The sequence below is a fragment of the Xiphophorus couchianus genome, chromosome 13 (assembly GCF_001444195.1).
Source record: "Xiphophorus couchianus chromosome 13, X_couchianus-1.0, whole genome shotgun sequence".
Taxonomy (NCBI): Eukaryota; Metazoa; Chordata; class Actinopteri; order Cyprinodontiformes; family Poeciliidae; genus Xiphophorus; species Xiphophorus couchianus.
The window spans coordinates 26,355,540-26,370,861 of NC_040240.1; the positions used below are offsets into that span (position 1 = coordinate 26,355,540).

General features: G+C 46.8%; 1 protein-coding gene across 2 annotated transcripts in view; it reads left to right on the forward strand.

Moving 5' to 3' along the window:
• The first annotated feature begins 2,112 nt into the window (after nucleotides 1-2,112).
• The window catches only part of LOC114156032 (plectin-like), a 34,830-nt gene continuing 21,620 nt past the window's right edge, over nucleotides 2,113-15,322 (forward strand). For both annotated transcript variants that reach the window (XM_028036207.1, XM_028036208.1), the window contains exons 1-10: nucleotides 2,113-2,244; nucleotides 3,681-3,758; nucleotides 3,824-3,916; nucleotides 7,673-7,839; nucleotides 8,594-8,709; nucleotides 8,781-8,887; nucleotides 9,062-9,181; nucleotides 9,254-9,349; nucleotides 9,421-9,548; nucleotides 9,943-10,036. In XM_028036207.1, the coding sequence (XP_027892008.1) occupies nucleotides 3,699-3,758; nucleotides 3,824-3,916; nucleotides 7,673-7,839; nucleotides 8,594-8,709; nucleotides 8,781-8,887; nucleotides 9,062-9,181; nucleotides 9,254-9,349; nucleotides 9,421-9,548; nucleotides 9,943-10,036 (981 nt within the window). In that variant the 5' untranslated portion in view covers nucleotides 2,113-2,244; nucleotides 3,681-3,698. The remainder of the gene's footprint in view (nucleotides 2,245-3,680; nucleotides 3,759-3,823; nucleotides 3,917-7,672; nucleotides 7,840-8,593; nucleotides 8,710-8,780; nucleotides 8,888-9,061; nucleotides 9,182-9,253; nucleotides 9,350-9,420; nucleotides 9,549-9,942; nucleotides 10,037-15,322) is intronic.

Sequence of the window (15,322 nt, forward strand, 5' to 3'; positions counted from 1 at the left end):
CAACACACCACACACTGGAAGATTGTCGTAAAGGGAAAATAGGTGCAAAAAAAAAGGCTTTAGTGGGAACATCAACATGCAAAAGCATTATTTGATGCCCCCCATCTCATCTGCTGCAGCTCGGTTCTGGTTCTGGTTAACTCGGGTTTGATGGTCCAAAGTCAGTATCTGTGCTTTTATTTATAAAGTCACCAGTTATGTTCTCATTTAAAATCTTAAACCGTTGATCTCATCTGAGGTAAAGTCACTGAGCCAGACCAAAACAGAACCAACCAGCTGAAGATGCCAAATGCCGACTTGGTTTTAAGCAGCTGGCAGCAGAACTTAGACATTAAAGATCCTGAAATCCACGGATGGTTTGTTAAAATAAAGGAAATTCTCTGGTTCTGAACCAGAAGTTGATCTGGAGCCAAACCTCTGGAAATCGGACCGGTCATCTCACATGCAGGACCCGTCCCCACCGGTTCCTTAACCCGACTCCAGACCGTGTGTCTAGTCAAAGTCCGGTTCGGTTGGTGAGGTGTGAACGCTAGTCGACCTCTGACCTCTGGTCCTCCAAACCTCGGTCTGGGTCCGTTCAAAGTGAACTCCGGTTAGGTTTGAATGTGAACGCCAAGCGAACCAGAGACTGCTCCAGAGTCAGTCCGGTTCCTGTAGAACCGGACTCCATCTGCTAGGTCCAGACCAGCCAGCTGTCTCTGCATGCGGCCCGCTCCCACCTGGACCAGAACCGCTCCGTTCCACTGCTCTGTCTCGTTTGTTTGGACAAACGCTAAACATAAAAAGGAAGCGCTAACGTTACAGCTAGGCTAATCTGCAGTCGGGCCCAAACGGACCTGAACAATAGAGAACTGTTAAACACACCAGACAGTTTCATCTGTGTGTGTGTGCAGGGGGGGGTACGTGTGTGTGTGTGTGTGTGTGAGCCCGCGCAGCAGACCTTGGCGTTTCAACGAGTCTTAGAGGCTCAGAAAGGAAAACCTTTTGGAATATGTCCAGTAGACGGATTCATGGAAAAGTTTTGTCAGCGCTAAGCTCCAACGTTTCTTCTTCTACCCTTTGGAAAAAATCAGCAGAATTGAAATATTTTCAGATTTTTTATGTGCAGCAAAGTTTGGTGAGGTTTTTCGGGGGTTTTGCCTGCAGCAGTCGCAGGACGAAACATGGAAGCCGGTTCTCATCTCAGGCTCTTCCTGAGGTTTTAAAGCAGATCTGGAACAGAAACACTGTCTGCGCTGTTTCTTTAACATTTCCATGAGGTTCTCCATCTTCTCACAGCAAACTGTTTCTTCTCTCCATCCTCTCATTCCTCCTGTCCTCCTCCATCCCTCCTTCCTATCAGCACTGGAAGGCCGAGGTAGGACCCGGTCGCTCCTGCCTGCATGTCTGCCTCTACCTGACCCGCCTAACCTCCCTCTTTTCCTGCTGTCTAACATCTTCAAGACAATTTTCTGCAGTTTTGTTCCGTTTATCCGCTGAAGATGAGAAGCTGAACCGTAAATGAAAGCATGAAAATCTGCTTAGTTTCTTCATTCCTGGAGTCGGACGTAGAGCTGTGATTTAATCGGAGTCCGTTTTTAATTAGTCCGTCTATTAAAACTCTAAAATCAATTTGAATTATATTTAGTTTGATTTGCTTTTTGTGACATTAGTTCCTTCATGTCTTTGAGTGATTAACAAATTCAACTAGACAAATAACCATTGTCTAGTTGGAATCTAATTTCTATTTTTATTGATCAGCGGTCGAGGCTGTATGAATATATTTGAGCTAATAGCTGTCTGCGTCCTGTTGGATCATGTTTGGAGCTGTGATGAGACAAGGTTAATAACAGGTTAATAACAGGTTAATAACCAGGTTAGCAAATAACAGGCTAATAACCAGGTTAGCTAATAACAGGTTAATAACCAGGTTAGCTAATAACAGGCTAATAACCAGGTTAGCAAATAACAGGCTAATAACCAGGTTAGCTAATAACAGGCTAATAACCAGGTTAGCTAATAACAGGTTAATAACCAGGTTAGCTAATAACAGGCTAATAACCAGGTTAGCTAATAACAGGTTAATAACCAGGTTAGCTAATAACAGGCTAATAACCAGGTTAGCTAATAACATTGTAACAACAGGTGATTGACCCGTCAGGTGTTTTGTTGCAGGCCCAGCGCCACGTCACCGACCTTTATGAAGACCTGAGGGACGGACACAACCTGATCTCCCTGCTGGAGGTCCTGTCTGGAGAGACGTTGGTGAGTGTCCCCCGGTGTCTCTGTCCCCCCAGTGTCTCTGTCCCCCTGGAGGCCCCCGGTCAGCAGCGGCCCTGTCTCCACATCTGCATGACTTGTAGATCTGTTCAGGTCCTGCTGAGGCTGAGCTCACGTTGAAACACTAATTTCATTTCTGGCTTCCATCTTGTAACCGTTCTGCACTTCTCTGTCTTTGTTTGAGCATTTTTCTTTTCTTTCTTCTAACTGCTGTCTGCTTACCCTGACCTCTGCCCTCTGCCTTCCCGTCTCGCGACGCTCCGGCTGTAGCCGAGGGAGCGCGACGTTGTGAGGAGCGTGCGGTTGGTGAGTGGCGCCTGGACTGTAGGTGGGAGGCGGGCGTGGCATGCGTCACCACCAGGTGGCGTTCTGCCGGTCGTTGCATGTTGGCCGTCACCCCAAACCCCCATCCTCACCGTCCTCTGATCACTGGCGATGGCAGCATCAGGAGGCATGTTAGAGGGTCAAAGGTCAACTCAGATGGTACTGGAAGATCAAATCAGAAATAAAACTAGAGCAGAACTAAAAGATCCAAGGAGAAATATTGATGCTAATTTACTGCTGCTGATTTTAATCCCAAAACAGAAAAATGAGCAGCAGTGTATTTTAAATGAAGATATTCAGAAACAATGAGATGAATGAGGCAATATGAAGATTTTCATGTTTTTCTTTTGGTTTTAGAATATAACCAAAAGAAATAATTATTGTTATTAATTTGTGCTTTCTGAGCTCAGTTAAAACGTTCTGATTTAACAGATGATTTTGTTGTTGTAAATCGTTTCTTCCTTTTTCACTTTGACTTATGTTAAATTAAAAAAAGATGCTAGCACCATTCTGAGATTTTTAATAAAAAAAATAATCTAAGAGTTTAGAGTCAGACTGTGCCTGAACGAGCCAGTGAAGTTCAGCCGTACGCTGATGATCATCTTCTTTATTTCACCAAATTCAAAAATGCTCCATCATTTACAAGATCTAGAGAAACCAGTTCAACCACAGACATCTCAACCCTTTATCATAGGCTTATGACCATAATGATTTTAATGTGAGATTATTGTCATTATTATTATTATTCAGTAGTGCAGCTGTGAGACGCTTCAGTCCAGCTTTAGATCCTTCTGGAATCTGTTGCAGCTGCTGAAACAGGGAATGGTTTTTCCTCCGGATAGACGCAGCGGAGAGCTGCTGGTTTCTAAGGGAAACCAACCTGTGATCTGGAGAATCATTTGGAATGTTTCTCATCCATCTTCATGCTGTCACCCGCAGACATCTTGGCTCCATATGTGATGCATCTCTGTGTCAGATCTGACCACAAACATGCAGAGTTTCACCTCTGACCTCCAGCACCATGACTAGCATAGTTGTTAGTGTAGCTAGCCACTGGACCATAGAGTTTAGTCTGTGTCCTCTGTGGTCTCTTGCAGCCGCGGGAGAAGGGCCGAATGCGCTTCCACAAGCTGCAGAACGTCCAGATCGCTCTGGACTTCCTCAAGCACAGACAGGTGAGGGTCATTCTGGACGGACGGCGCCCTCGTCACCCTAACTCTAACCCCAACCCCTTTTTCAGGTCAAACTGGTTAACATCAGAAACGATGACATCGCAGATGGAAACCCCAAGCTGACCCTGGGCCTCATATGGACCATCATCCTTCACTTCCAGGTAATCCAGGAGAATTGCAACGTTTAAACTCCAGATTTCTTCGGCTTTCTTGTGATAAAATGCTCCGTTTTTGCTTAAGCTTCTGTGTTTTTAAGTTTGTTGCGATTTCCTGGTGATAAATCCGTTCAGCCGTCCTTCGCTCACCTTTTAGTCCTGGTAAACCAGATGGCGGGTAGTTGGTTTTTGTCCGCTGTTGATCAATCAATCAAATTTTATTTGTATAGCACATTTCAGCAGCAAGGCATTTCAAAGAGCTTTACATCATTACAAACACAGAAACACAATGCAATATAGAATCAACAATCAAAACATGACATTAAGTCAAGTTCCATCAATAAATTTGTAATTGATTACATTTCAAATACAATCCTAAACAGGTGGGTTTTTAGTGGAGTTTGCATCCATAAAGGTTTACCTGTTACACTCCTACTGTGTTCTATGGAACAAAATACCTGCTGCTATTTTTATTCCCTCTCACAATCACACAGTTTAAAACGATGTAAACAGAATTTTAATGGGCTTCTGGCACCAGGTTCTGTTCACCTCTTTCACCGAATCTGGAGCAGGGACTCCGCCGTCCCTCACAGATTTTTGTGCAATTTCAACATAGAATCAATAATCAAAACACAGCATTAAGTCAAGTTCCATCAATAAATTTGTAATTGATTACATTTCAAATCCAATTCTAACCAGGTGGGTTTTTAGTCTAGATTTAAAAGAAGTCAGTGTTTCAGCTGTTTTACAGTTTTCTGGAAGTTTGTTCCAGATTTGTGGTGCATAGATGCTGAAAGCTGCTTCTCCTCGTTTGGTTCTGGTTCTGGGGATGCAGAGCAGAACCAGAACCTGAGAGGTCTGGAAGGTTGATACAACAACAGCAGATCTTTAATGTATTGTGGTGCTAAGCCGTTCAGTGATTTATAAACTAACATCAGTATTTTAAAGTCTATTCTTTGAGCTACAGGGAGCCAGTGGAGGGACTTTAAAACTGGTGTTATGTGCTCTATCTTCCTGGTTTTAGTCAGAACGCCAGCAGCAGCGTCTGGATCAGCTGCAGCTGTTTGATTGATTTGTTGGACAGACCTGTGAAGACGCTGTTGCAATAATCAATACGACTGAAGATGAATGCATGGATGAGTTTCTCTAGATCTGGCTGAGACATTAGTCCTTTAATCCTGGAAATGTTCTTCAGGTGATAGAAGGCCGACTTTGTAACTGTCTTTATGTGGCTCTGGAGGTTCAGGTCAGAGTCCATCACTACTCCCAGGTTTCGGGCTGATCGCTGGTTTTTAGTTGTAATAACTGAAGCTGTGCATTGACTCTAGATCTATAACTCTAGATCTATAACTCTAGATCTATAGCTCTAGATTGTTCCTCTTTGGGTCCAAAAATAATAACTTCAGTTTTGTTTTTGTTCAGCTGGAGAAATTTTTGGCACAAAATACTGATGAAAATACTGAAGGTGTTTTTCTGCTTCACAGAGAGGTGGAGGTGATGGTGGAGGTGCAGAAACCTCCTAGTGGAGTTTAGGGCACATATTAACCAGGAAACCAAAGACGACTCGTTTTGGTTTCCTGGTTTTCATCCAGCTCTCCTCACCAGGCCAGAATGTCTGAAGTCCCACCACTCCCAAAGTGTTTTCTACATTTCCATTTCATCCCATTTTCTGCCTGCTGAAAGTGAAAAAACGCCGTTTCCCTGAGCTGCGTCTGAACTTCAGTTTCTAAGTTTCTAAGTCGACTTCCTGCCTGGAGGAAGTGCCGGTTCTGGTGTCGACCCACAGCTCCAGTCGGGCTGCCTGGAAAGATCCTTCCAGTAGGTTTCACCTGGACATGCAGAGCGATAAATCCCAAACCTCCAGCGGATCAGAACATCTTAGAGGTTCTGTCGGAAAACCGGTCCAACGTGGCAGAGTCCCTTTAGCTCCGGCTTCGCTCCCAGGTCCGGGTCGGGTTTGGGTTCATTCTGGACCCGGCCAGGCTTGGGGTTTCCTCCTTTCCCATCGTCTCTGCCCTTCCTGTTTTATATATAAAGTGATGCTCTGACTCAGCCACGAAACCGGTCGAGAGCGGCAGCAGGAGGAGATTATCCGCCTGCGGGGAATAATCCCAGTCGCCTCCACTTTCCTGGATCTCTACAAACAGGAAGTCTCTGCAGGTTTCAGCAGTTTGTTAAATGAACCGAAGGATGAAAATGTTTTGAAGCTGCAGCTGGAAACTGATAATTAGACCTGAACTGAAGAGTTTTAGATGTTATGTCTCATTGCAGGAATAATCCAGATTAAACTCTCCAAAGCACTGGGATTAAACTGGTTCCAGAAGCCCTGGAAAAACCTCAGAAAGTTGTTTTTGTTCTCTGAAATGTTCCGTTGGGATTCTCGTGTGACTCAGAGTTTTTCCTCCCAGCACCAATAAAACTTTCCCATCTCTCGGTCCAGCAGCCATTAGCGGCTGCCTGTGGGCGCATTAAACGCTGCAGCTCGGAAAACAAAGCCCGCTTTCTCACACTTCCAGGTTCTGTTCGGTTCTGATTCATCACAACACAGCCAGGCCAGATTTATGGGCGTCATGAGTTCTGGAAAGGTCGGATTGGATCATAAATAACTGAAAACCAGATGAAGATGGAGGCAGAACTGTCCGGAGCGTCAAACGATTTCAAACTGCAGATTTAAAGTGAGCTTGAAATCCTTCCCTTCTGCTCTGTAGACAGTAGAACTGCGATGCTTCGGTCTGAATTCCTCGTTTCTCCTGTTCTGAGGCGTTTTACAGAAACTGGGTTTTTTAAATGTGAAGGAGACATTTCCACCCTCCAGGTTCCACTCCACCCCCTTCGGCCATTTCTGTAGTTCGGTAGCAGCGATTATCTACCGGCAGAGAAACTTTCTACATATTGGAGCCAGAGTCTGACCCAGAGCAGCAGAACCTGCAGAACCGCGCATTCACATGAAGGCATGGCAGTGATGGTGTGACTGGATTTACTCCCTCTGCATCCACACCAACTAGCTACAATATGGAGCGTAGTTTAACTACAGCCCATGCATGTCAGATAACTATTCACATATTAATGCTACCACAATATGAATGCATTAAACGAAGGACGTCGCCGAATGCATTTGGATCATTTTTGTTCCCCAAGACAAAATCAGCAAAAACTAATAATTATATCCAAAGCATGCAGAACAGTTGTATCCTCCAGGAGGCAGCTAGCAGCTAGCACACAGCGCTAACAGGAGGCTCAATGCTGACCAATGGCCAGGACGTCATTACCAACACAGCATTCGTGTCTGAAATCAGCTTTGCTGTCACTTTAGCGTTATTAGCAGCTTAGCGCTTCGCCGTGTCTCGTTTCCATAGAGAAGGAACTGACCCTCAATCAGACCAAGTCTTTCAGAAAATCCCTCCTGATATCCTGGCGGAGGTTCCTGAAACACTCGTCCTTCAGTCCAAAAACGGACTTTCCCCTCTGATGTGGGAACATTCCCGAGAAAACTGACATTAACCAGAAGAGGCTCTGATGCCGGCGGCGATGTGAGACTCCAGAGCGTTAATACACGCATTACTGAACGGTTCGACTCGCTAACCTGCAACTTCAGCACAACTGAACTTGGACTACAAAATCACCGCCAGGAAACAAAATGGCCGATTCTCAAAACCGATTAGCTGGAAGTCGTGACCTTGTTCAGCAGAAACGTAGTGTGGTAGTTCTGTTCCAGACTTGGGTCTGGTTCCGGTTCTGACCGTGTGCTGCTGGTCTCCCCAGATCTCGGACATCCAGGTGAACGGCCAGTCGGCCGACATGACGGCCAAGGAGCGTCTGCTGCTGTGGGCCCAGCGGATGGTGGAGGGCTACCAGGGGCTGCGCTGCGACAACTTCACCACCAGCTGGAGGGACGGCCGGCTGCTCAACGCCGTCATCCACAGGCACAGGTGAGGCCACAGCAGGTGAGACCCGGTCCAGAACCGGTCTGGACCGGGTCTGGTTCTGAGGCTAGAGATCTGCTCTCGGACGTCGTGCATATTTCAGGATCCGGTGTTGGTCACTGCGGGTTCGGAGGCTGTAATCTGACCTGAACATGGTTCCCATGCAGTCGGACCGGGTCTGGTGGAGGTTCTGGACGTTCTGCTGCAGCGAAGCAGGAAAAGTTCCTTATATTGGGGAAGCAGCAGCGATACTGGGTTCAGTGGAAAGAAGCTCCTTCCTCTGCAGCTCTGAATATTTCTGAACTTCCCTCGGAGTCGCTGCATCGTCGCCGCAGCGTTACCATAGCAACACGCCACAGCAGCGCTGATGCTAACTGTGCTACTAAAGTCCAGGTTAGACGGCGTTAAGCTGCACATCTGATTAAATTCACTGGTTATCCTGCTGGTGATCAATAGAAACCAACTGGTTTTGTTTCGGGTTTAATGGCTCTGAGCTTCAATTCAAACATTAATTTTTCTCTTTGGTTCATTATTATTGTTAAAGTTTGGATTAAAGTGATAATTAATCTTTTTGTAGCATCTTGTTTCTCTGGATTTAACCGGTTCCTCCATCCGGTCAGAGGGCTGCCCGTGTCCCACTGCTGGAGGACTTCCTGGTTTCTGGTTTCCCGGTCAGACTGACCCTCTGTGGGGTCGCCTGGCGTCGGGTGGTTAAAGGTTCTGTTCTGACCCAGTGCGGCGCCTCTCTGGCTGTGTGCAGGCCCGGCCTCATCGACATGAACCAGGTGTACCGGCAGACCAACCAGGAGAACCTGGAGCAGGCCTTCAGCGTGGCCGAGCGAGAGCTGGGAGTCACCAGGCTGTTGGACCCAGAAGGTGAGCAGAACCAGAACCTCCCAGCAGGGTTCGGGTCCGGCAGGGTCTCACCGCTCCGTGTTCCTGTCCAGATGTGGACGTTCCCCACCCAGATGAGAAGTCCATCATCACGTACGTCTCCTCGCTGTACGACGCCACGCCCCGCGTCCCGGACGTCCAGGACGGGGTCAAGGCCAACGTGAGTTCTGATCCGTTTCCTGGAGGCGCCGGTAGATGAACCGGAGCTAGATGTTTGGAAATCTGTCAGCAGATGAGCAGCATCTGAACCTTGTGTGTTTATGGATCCAGAACCGGTCCTGGTTCTGGTCTTCCCGTCTCTCCTGGAGAGGTAAAGTGGTTTGTCTGTGAGCAGGAGCTGGAGCTGCGCTGGCAGGAGTTCTACGAGGTGGTGACGGTGCTGCTGCAGTGGATCCGCCACCACATCCTGGTCTTTCAGGAGAGGAAGTTCCCCAGCAGCTATGAGGAGATGGAGGTGGCCGCGTCGCCCGGCTTCGCCCTGAACCAGGAGCCGGATGATCAACTCACGTCTGTGTCTCCTCCTCAGGTTCTCTGGCGCCAGTTCCTGAAGTTCAAGGAAACCGAGCTGCCGGCCAAAGAGGCGGACAAGAACCGCTCCAAACACATCTTCAAGTCGTTTGAGGTGAGTTCCCCTGTTTCCCCCGACGGAGCGGCCCGGACCTGGACCCGGACTCATGGCGTTTCCGTCCGCAGGGCGCCGTGCAGACCGGCCTGGTGAAGGTTCCTCCTGGCTACCATCCGCTGGACGTGGAGAAGGAGTGGGGGCGTCTGCATGTGGGCATCCTGGAGCGAGAGCGCCTCCTCCGGACCGAGTTCGAGAGGTAGGGGCACCGCAGGCAACGCAACGCAGAGTCACATGCTGCAGAGCAACACGGTTCACCACCACACGGCGCCGGACCGTGACTCATCCCCTGATGAGTCCAAACACATCAAACATTGTTTGGTTGGTTAGGAAGTAAAACATCAAATTAAAGGAAGCACATGACTCTGTCTCATCGCCATGGAGAAAACATAAACGTTTCCTCGTCACATGGCGGCGGGGCGGCGCTTCCAGCCCTGTGGCTTCGGCCGCGCTCAGTTGAGACTCACATCATGGCTTTCCTGCATCAGGGCTACCACTATGTGCTGCAGAGGAGGACGCAGTGAGTGCCCACTCCTCTGCCTCCTCCTTTTCTGTGATGTATGTTGACCTCTGACCTCTTCTCCTCGCTGCAGGCTGGAGCGACTCCAGAGGATCGTCAGTAAGGTCCAGATGGAGTCGGGGGTGTGTGAGGAGCAGCTCAACCAGGTGGAGACGCTGCTGCAGACGGTGAGCAACTCCAACACGTCCACCTGTGCTGCTGTAATGCCTCGTTGGTGCTGCAGGGGGCAGCAGAGGGCTACGTTCATTAAGGAAATAGATACATATTTGTAAATTTGGTCATTCAGATAAAATTGTAAATCTGTACTTAAAATAAAAGACAAATCATGTATGATTAACCCTCCTGTTAATGTGCAGGTCAAATTAACCAATTTTAAAGTAAAAAAAAAGTAAAATAGTTGGAAGTATTTTTTCTATATGTTTAATTTATATGTTTCCTTGCAGCTATGAGACATATTTCACCACACACACACACACACACACACACACATATACACCCCCCCCCACAGCACACCCCCACACACACATACATAGCCCCCCCCCCCACACACACACACATATACCCCCCTCCCCCCGCACACACACACACACACACACACACACATATACCCCCCCCCCCCCCCGCACACACACACACACACACACATATACCCCCCCCCCCCGCACACACACACACACACACACACACACATATACACCCCCTGCCCCCCACATACACATATACCCCCCCCCCCCTCCCCCCCCCCCGCACACACACACACACACACACATATACCCCCCCCCCCCCCCCCGCACACACACACACACACACACATATACACCCCCCCGCCCCCCACACACACATACCCCCCCCTCCCCCCACACACACACACACACACACACACACATATACACCCCCTGCCCCCCACATACACATATACCCCCCCCCCCGCACACACACACACACACACACACATATACACCCCCCGCCCCCCACATACACATATACCCCCCCCCCCCCCCCCGCACACACACACACACATATACCCCCCCCCCCCCCCCCCCCCCCGCACACACACACACACACACACACATATACACCCCCCCGCCCCCCACACACACATACCCCCCCCCTCCCCCCACACACACACACACACACACACACACACACATATACACCCCCTGCCCCCCCCCCCCCCCCCCCCCGCACACACACACACACACTTTGTCACTATTCTCTTTACTTCACTTGTTCATCCAAACTCCACCCACTCAGCAGAAGTGGAGGAAACATTAATAATCTCTTCATGACTCATTTGTCTTGATTTTAATCAGCCGGTCAATTTGACCCAGAACACTATATGTGTCTCAAGTTCAATTATAAAGATCACTTCTTGAAAAAAATTCAAAATGTAATATAAAAGAATTTACAAAAGATCCATTTCAAGGATAATTATTGTTTTTTGTGTAGGTTTTTTCAGTGGAAATTTTTTATGTCCAAATGAGTAAATGAGTAAGTTGTCATCATTAATCCTTAATTTGTTAGAAATAAAAAACATCATTGCACAAATATTGATTGAAATGGTTAGTATTGGAGTTAATAGTCAAATCCAAAAATGTTTTGGAAGAATTATTTGGTTTCTGAAACTATTTCCTGATTAAAGACTCAACGGGTCAAACTGACCCACGAACATTATTGCTGCACCCCAGAGACCAACATAACAGGAGGGTTAATTATTAACAATAATATTAGATGCGTCATAATAAAAATGCCTGTCAGGTCTAAATACCTATTAAACAAACACAGGAAAGACAAGAGAGTTAGATTCTTTGTTTCTCGCGAGGAGAGCAGACAGAGATGTGCTTTCAGTTACAAATCTCCAACCTGCTCTGAAACACATCTGTCTGTTCCTCTCTTTTATTGCTCTTAGGAACCCTCTCACACTGAGCACTGCAACTCTATGGGGTGGGGTCAAAGCATTTTAGTTGCAGTGCTAAAAGACAATCACTAAACTAAACACATGTTATCTACAATCTAAATCCTTCTTGCTCCAGGCACGGCGTCGAATGGGACACGTTGTATAGCTTCAAAGCAACGGCTTTGTAGCACAGAGCAGAGTTTATTGCAGGACTGTAAAACTCTGCTGGGAGCAACTAACACCTCTGTCTTGTAGGACGTCCTGCAGGGCAACAGCTGCTGAGAGTAGCTGTCACCTCTATTTCCCAGGGAGGCCTCAGGATGGAATCAAAGTTATTTAACACACAGAAACATTATCTAAATGTAACTACAAGGCTACATGATACAACAAATATTTGATAATACTAATAATACAATTTACCCAACAATGCCGTAGAATATTAAAATTAATTCTTTATTATTTAATTATTAAATGTGTCACTAATTTATTAAGATAGAAATACAGAAATAATAGATCCAATATAGAATTAATTATATGTGCCACAAATAAATGTTTTGATTTAATTTTTAAAACTGCATATAAATATTTAATGATTTAATAATTTTTCATAAATTCATTTAAACTGTCAACTTCACTCATCAGACTCAGTGGGCGGGATCAGAGCAGCTTCTACAGAGACCCTGGCTTCTGATTGGCTGCTTCAAACAACAAGCGAAGACCTAAATCCAAGTAGTTTGTCCTCCTGCATAAAACAATGATAAAATATTTCAGCATTTAGTTAATATATATGCTGATATTTATATTAACTATATTAGCTCATCCAAAACCTTTTTTGGGTGAGTTTGTGGTAAATAAATGACACCAATTTAATTGTCAATGTCAAATTTATTTATATAGCACTTTGAAAACAGGCATAAAACTGCACCAAAGTGCTGTACAAGACTGACAATAACACAAATTAATAAAAACAGAGTATCAAAACACTAGTTCAATTAAATGCTAAGGAATAAAAATGAGTTTTAAGAAGCAATTTAAAATGATCCAGGCTGTGGGCAGATCTAATTTGGAAAGGAAGATTGTTCCATAGAAGAGGAGCAACAACAGAAAAAGCCTGATCTCCTTTCCTCCTAAGTCGGGTCCGAGAAACGGTCAGTAACAGCTGATTATTTAGACTTAGACTGACTTTATTGTCATTTTGCATGCACAGGGTGAATACAGAACCAAATTTCATTGCATACGGCTCAGGACAATGTTTTGAGCTTCCAATGTTGTGAGGTTACTCCAGAGTAAAATAAAATACAGTATAAAATATGAATATAGATATAAATATAGAATATAAAGTGCAGGACTGACAGTAAAATAGAAGTTATTTAGCTCTGTACATGTGCAAGGTATGAAGTGGAGACCAGTTTTTGAGTGCAGTCCAGTTAAGAGTTCAGCAGTCTGATGGCAAGTGGGAAAAAGCTGTTTCGGAACCTGGTGGACCTGCACCGGATGCTGCAGAACCTCTTTCCAGAGGGCAGCAGGGAGAACAGTCCATGGTGGGGGTGTGAGGGGTCACTGACGATGTTTCGGCCTCGGGACACGCAGCGCTGGGATGAAATGTCCTGAATGGAGGGAAGGGGGGCCCCGATGATCCTCTCTGCTGTCCGCACCACTCTCCTCACGTTCTTCCAGTCGGAGGCGCTGCAGCCTCCACACCACACAGAGAGGCAGCTGGTCAGAATGCTCTCTATGGTGCTTCTGTAGAACGTCCTGAGGATGGGCGGGGGCAGGTGTGCTCTTCTCATCCTCCGCAGGAAATACAAACGTTTCTGTGCCCTCTTGGCCAGAGACGTGGTGTTCACAGTCCAGGTGAGGTCGTTAGTGATGTCCACCCCCAGGAATTTGGTGCTGCTGACCACCTCCACAGCCGAGCTGTTGATGAGCAGCGGAGCGTGGCTGGGCCGGTTCTTCCTGAAGTCGACGATCATCTCCTTCGTCTTGTCAACGTTCAGGATCAGGCTGTTGTCTCTGCACCAGTCCACCAGCTGCTCCACCTCCTCTCTGTAGTCCAGGTCGTTGTCGTCTCTGATGAGGCCCACCACCGTTGTGTCGTCCGCGAACTTCACGATGTGGTTGGTGGCGAACCTGGGGACGCAGTCGTGTGTCATCAGAGTGAACAGCAGAGGGCTCAGGACGCAGCCATGAGGGGAGCCTGTGCTGAGGGTGATGACATCGGAGGTGTGTTGTCCGATCCGGACTGACTGAGGTCTGTCGGTGAGGAAGTCTAGCAGCCAGTTGCACAGGGGGGTGCTGAAGCCCAGGTGTCCCAGTTTTCCTGCCAGATGCTGTGGGATGATTGTGTTGAACGCTGAGCTGAAGTCCAGGAACAACATCCGCACATGAGTGTTCTTCTCCTCCAGGTGAGCCAGGCTCAGGTGTAGGGTGGAGGAGATAGCGTCCTCAGTGGAGCGGTTTCGGCGGTAGGCAAACTGGAACGGGTCAAATGCGGGGGGGAGTCTGGAGACGATGTGTTCTTTTACCAGCCTTTCAAAGCACTTCATCATGATGGGAGTCAGTGCCACAGGCCGGTAATCGTTGAAAGAGGTGACTTGAGGTTTCTTTGGCACCGGAATAACCCTAATTTGAACGTAGGGTTCTGGACACAGCAGACTGAAATTTTAAAAGGTCCAGAAGATAAGGGGGAGCTAATCCATTTAAAACTTTATAAGTTAAAGTAATTATGTTATACAAGTTATTTTTACACTTTTCAGGACAGATATTGCCCTCAGAGCCACAGCAGACTGGGAACAAGACTTTCTGAAGTCTTTGAAGCAGCCAATCAGATGTCAGGGTCTCTATAGAAACCATTTTAATGGGGCATGCTGTGGTGGCGCAGCGGGTTAGCACGCCCCACGTTTGGAGGCCTTGGTCCTCGACGCGGACGTCGCGGGTTCAACTCCCGGTCCCGACGACCTTTGCCGCATGTCTTCCCCCCTCTCCTCACCCTCCTTCCTGTCTGCCTGCTGTAGAAAAGATACGAGCCGCTAGCGCCGCAAAAACTCTTTGGAGAAAAAAAAGGGAAAAAAAAAAAGAAACCATTTTAATCCCGCCCACTGAGTCTGATGGTTGAATTTTAATCTTTGAATTAATTCGTTGTGTTCTTCAGCACAGGAACAATAAATATTGTAAGAATTATTTAATCAGTTATTTATTTATTGCATTTTGGCACTACAGCACTTCAAGAATTTATTTGATGTCAGTCACACGTATCAAAGTGTGGAGGCAGAGCTAGCACACTTTAAACCAATCAGACACTCAGTTTAAAAGGCGTAGACTCAATGGCTAATTAGAAATTGATCACTTCATAAATTCCAGTCATATTTAAATATTTCCAGACTGAAATGGTTTTGCTTAAGAAAAACTGACTCGTTTAAATAAAAATAGATTTTTAAAATTCCTTAAATAAATTTCTTGTTTTTACCAACCAGCCTTTTAAGGGATCAGGCGAGTTTAAGAGGCGGTTGTGTGGAGTCGTCCTCAGCAGTCAGTGTTTTCCAGTGAGGCGAATCAG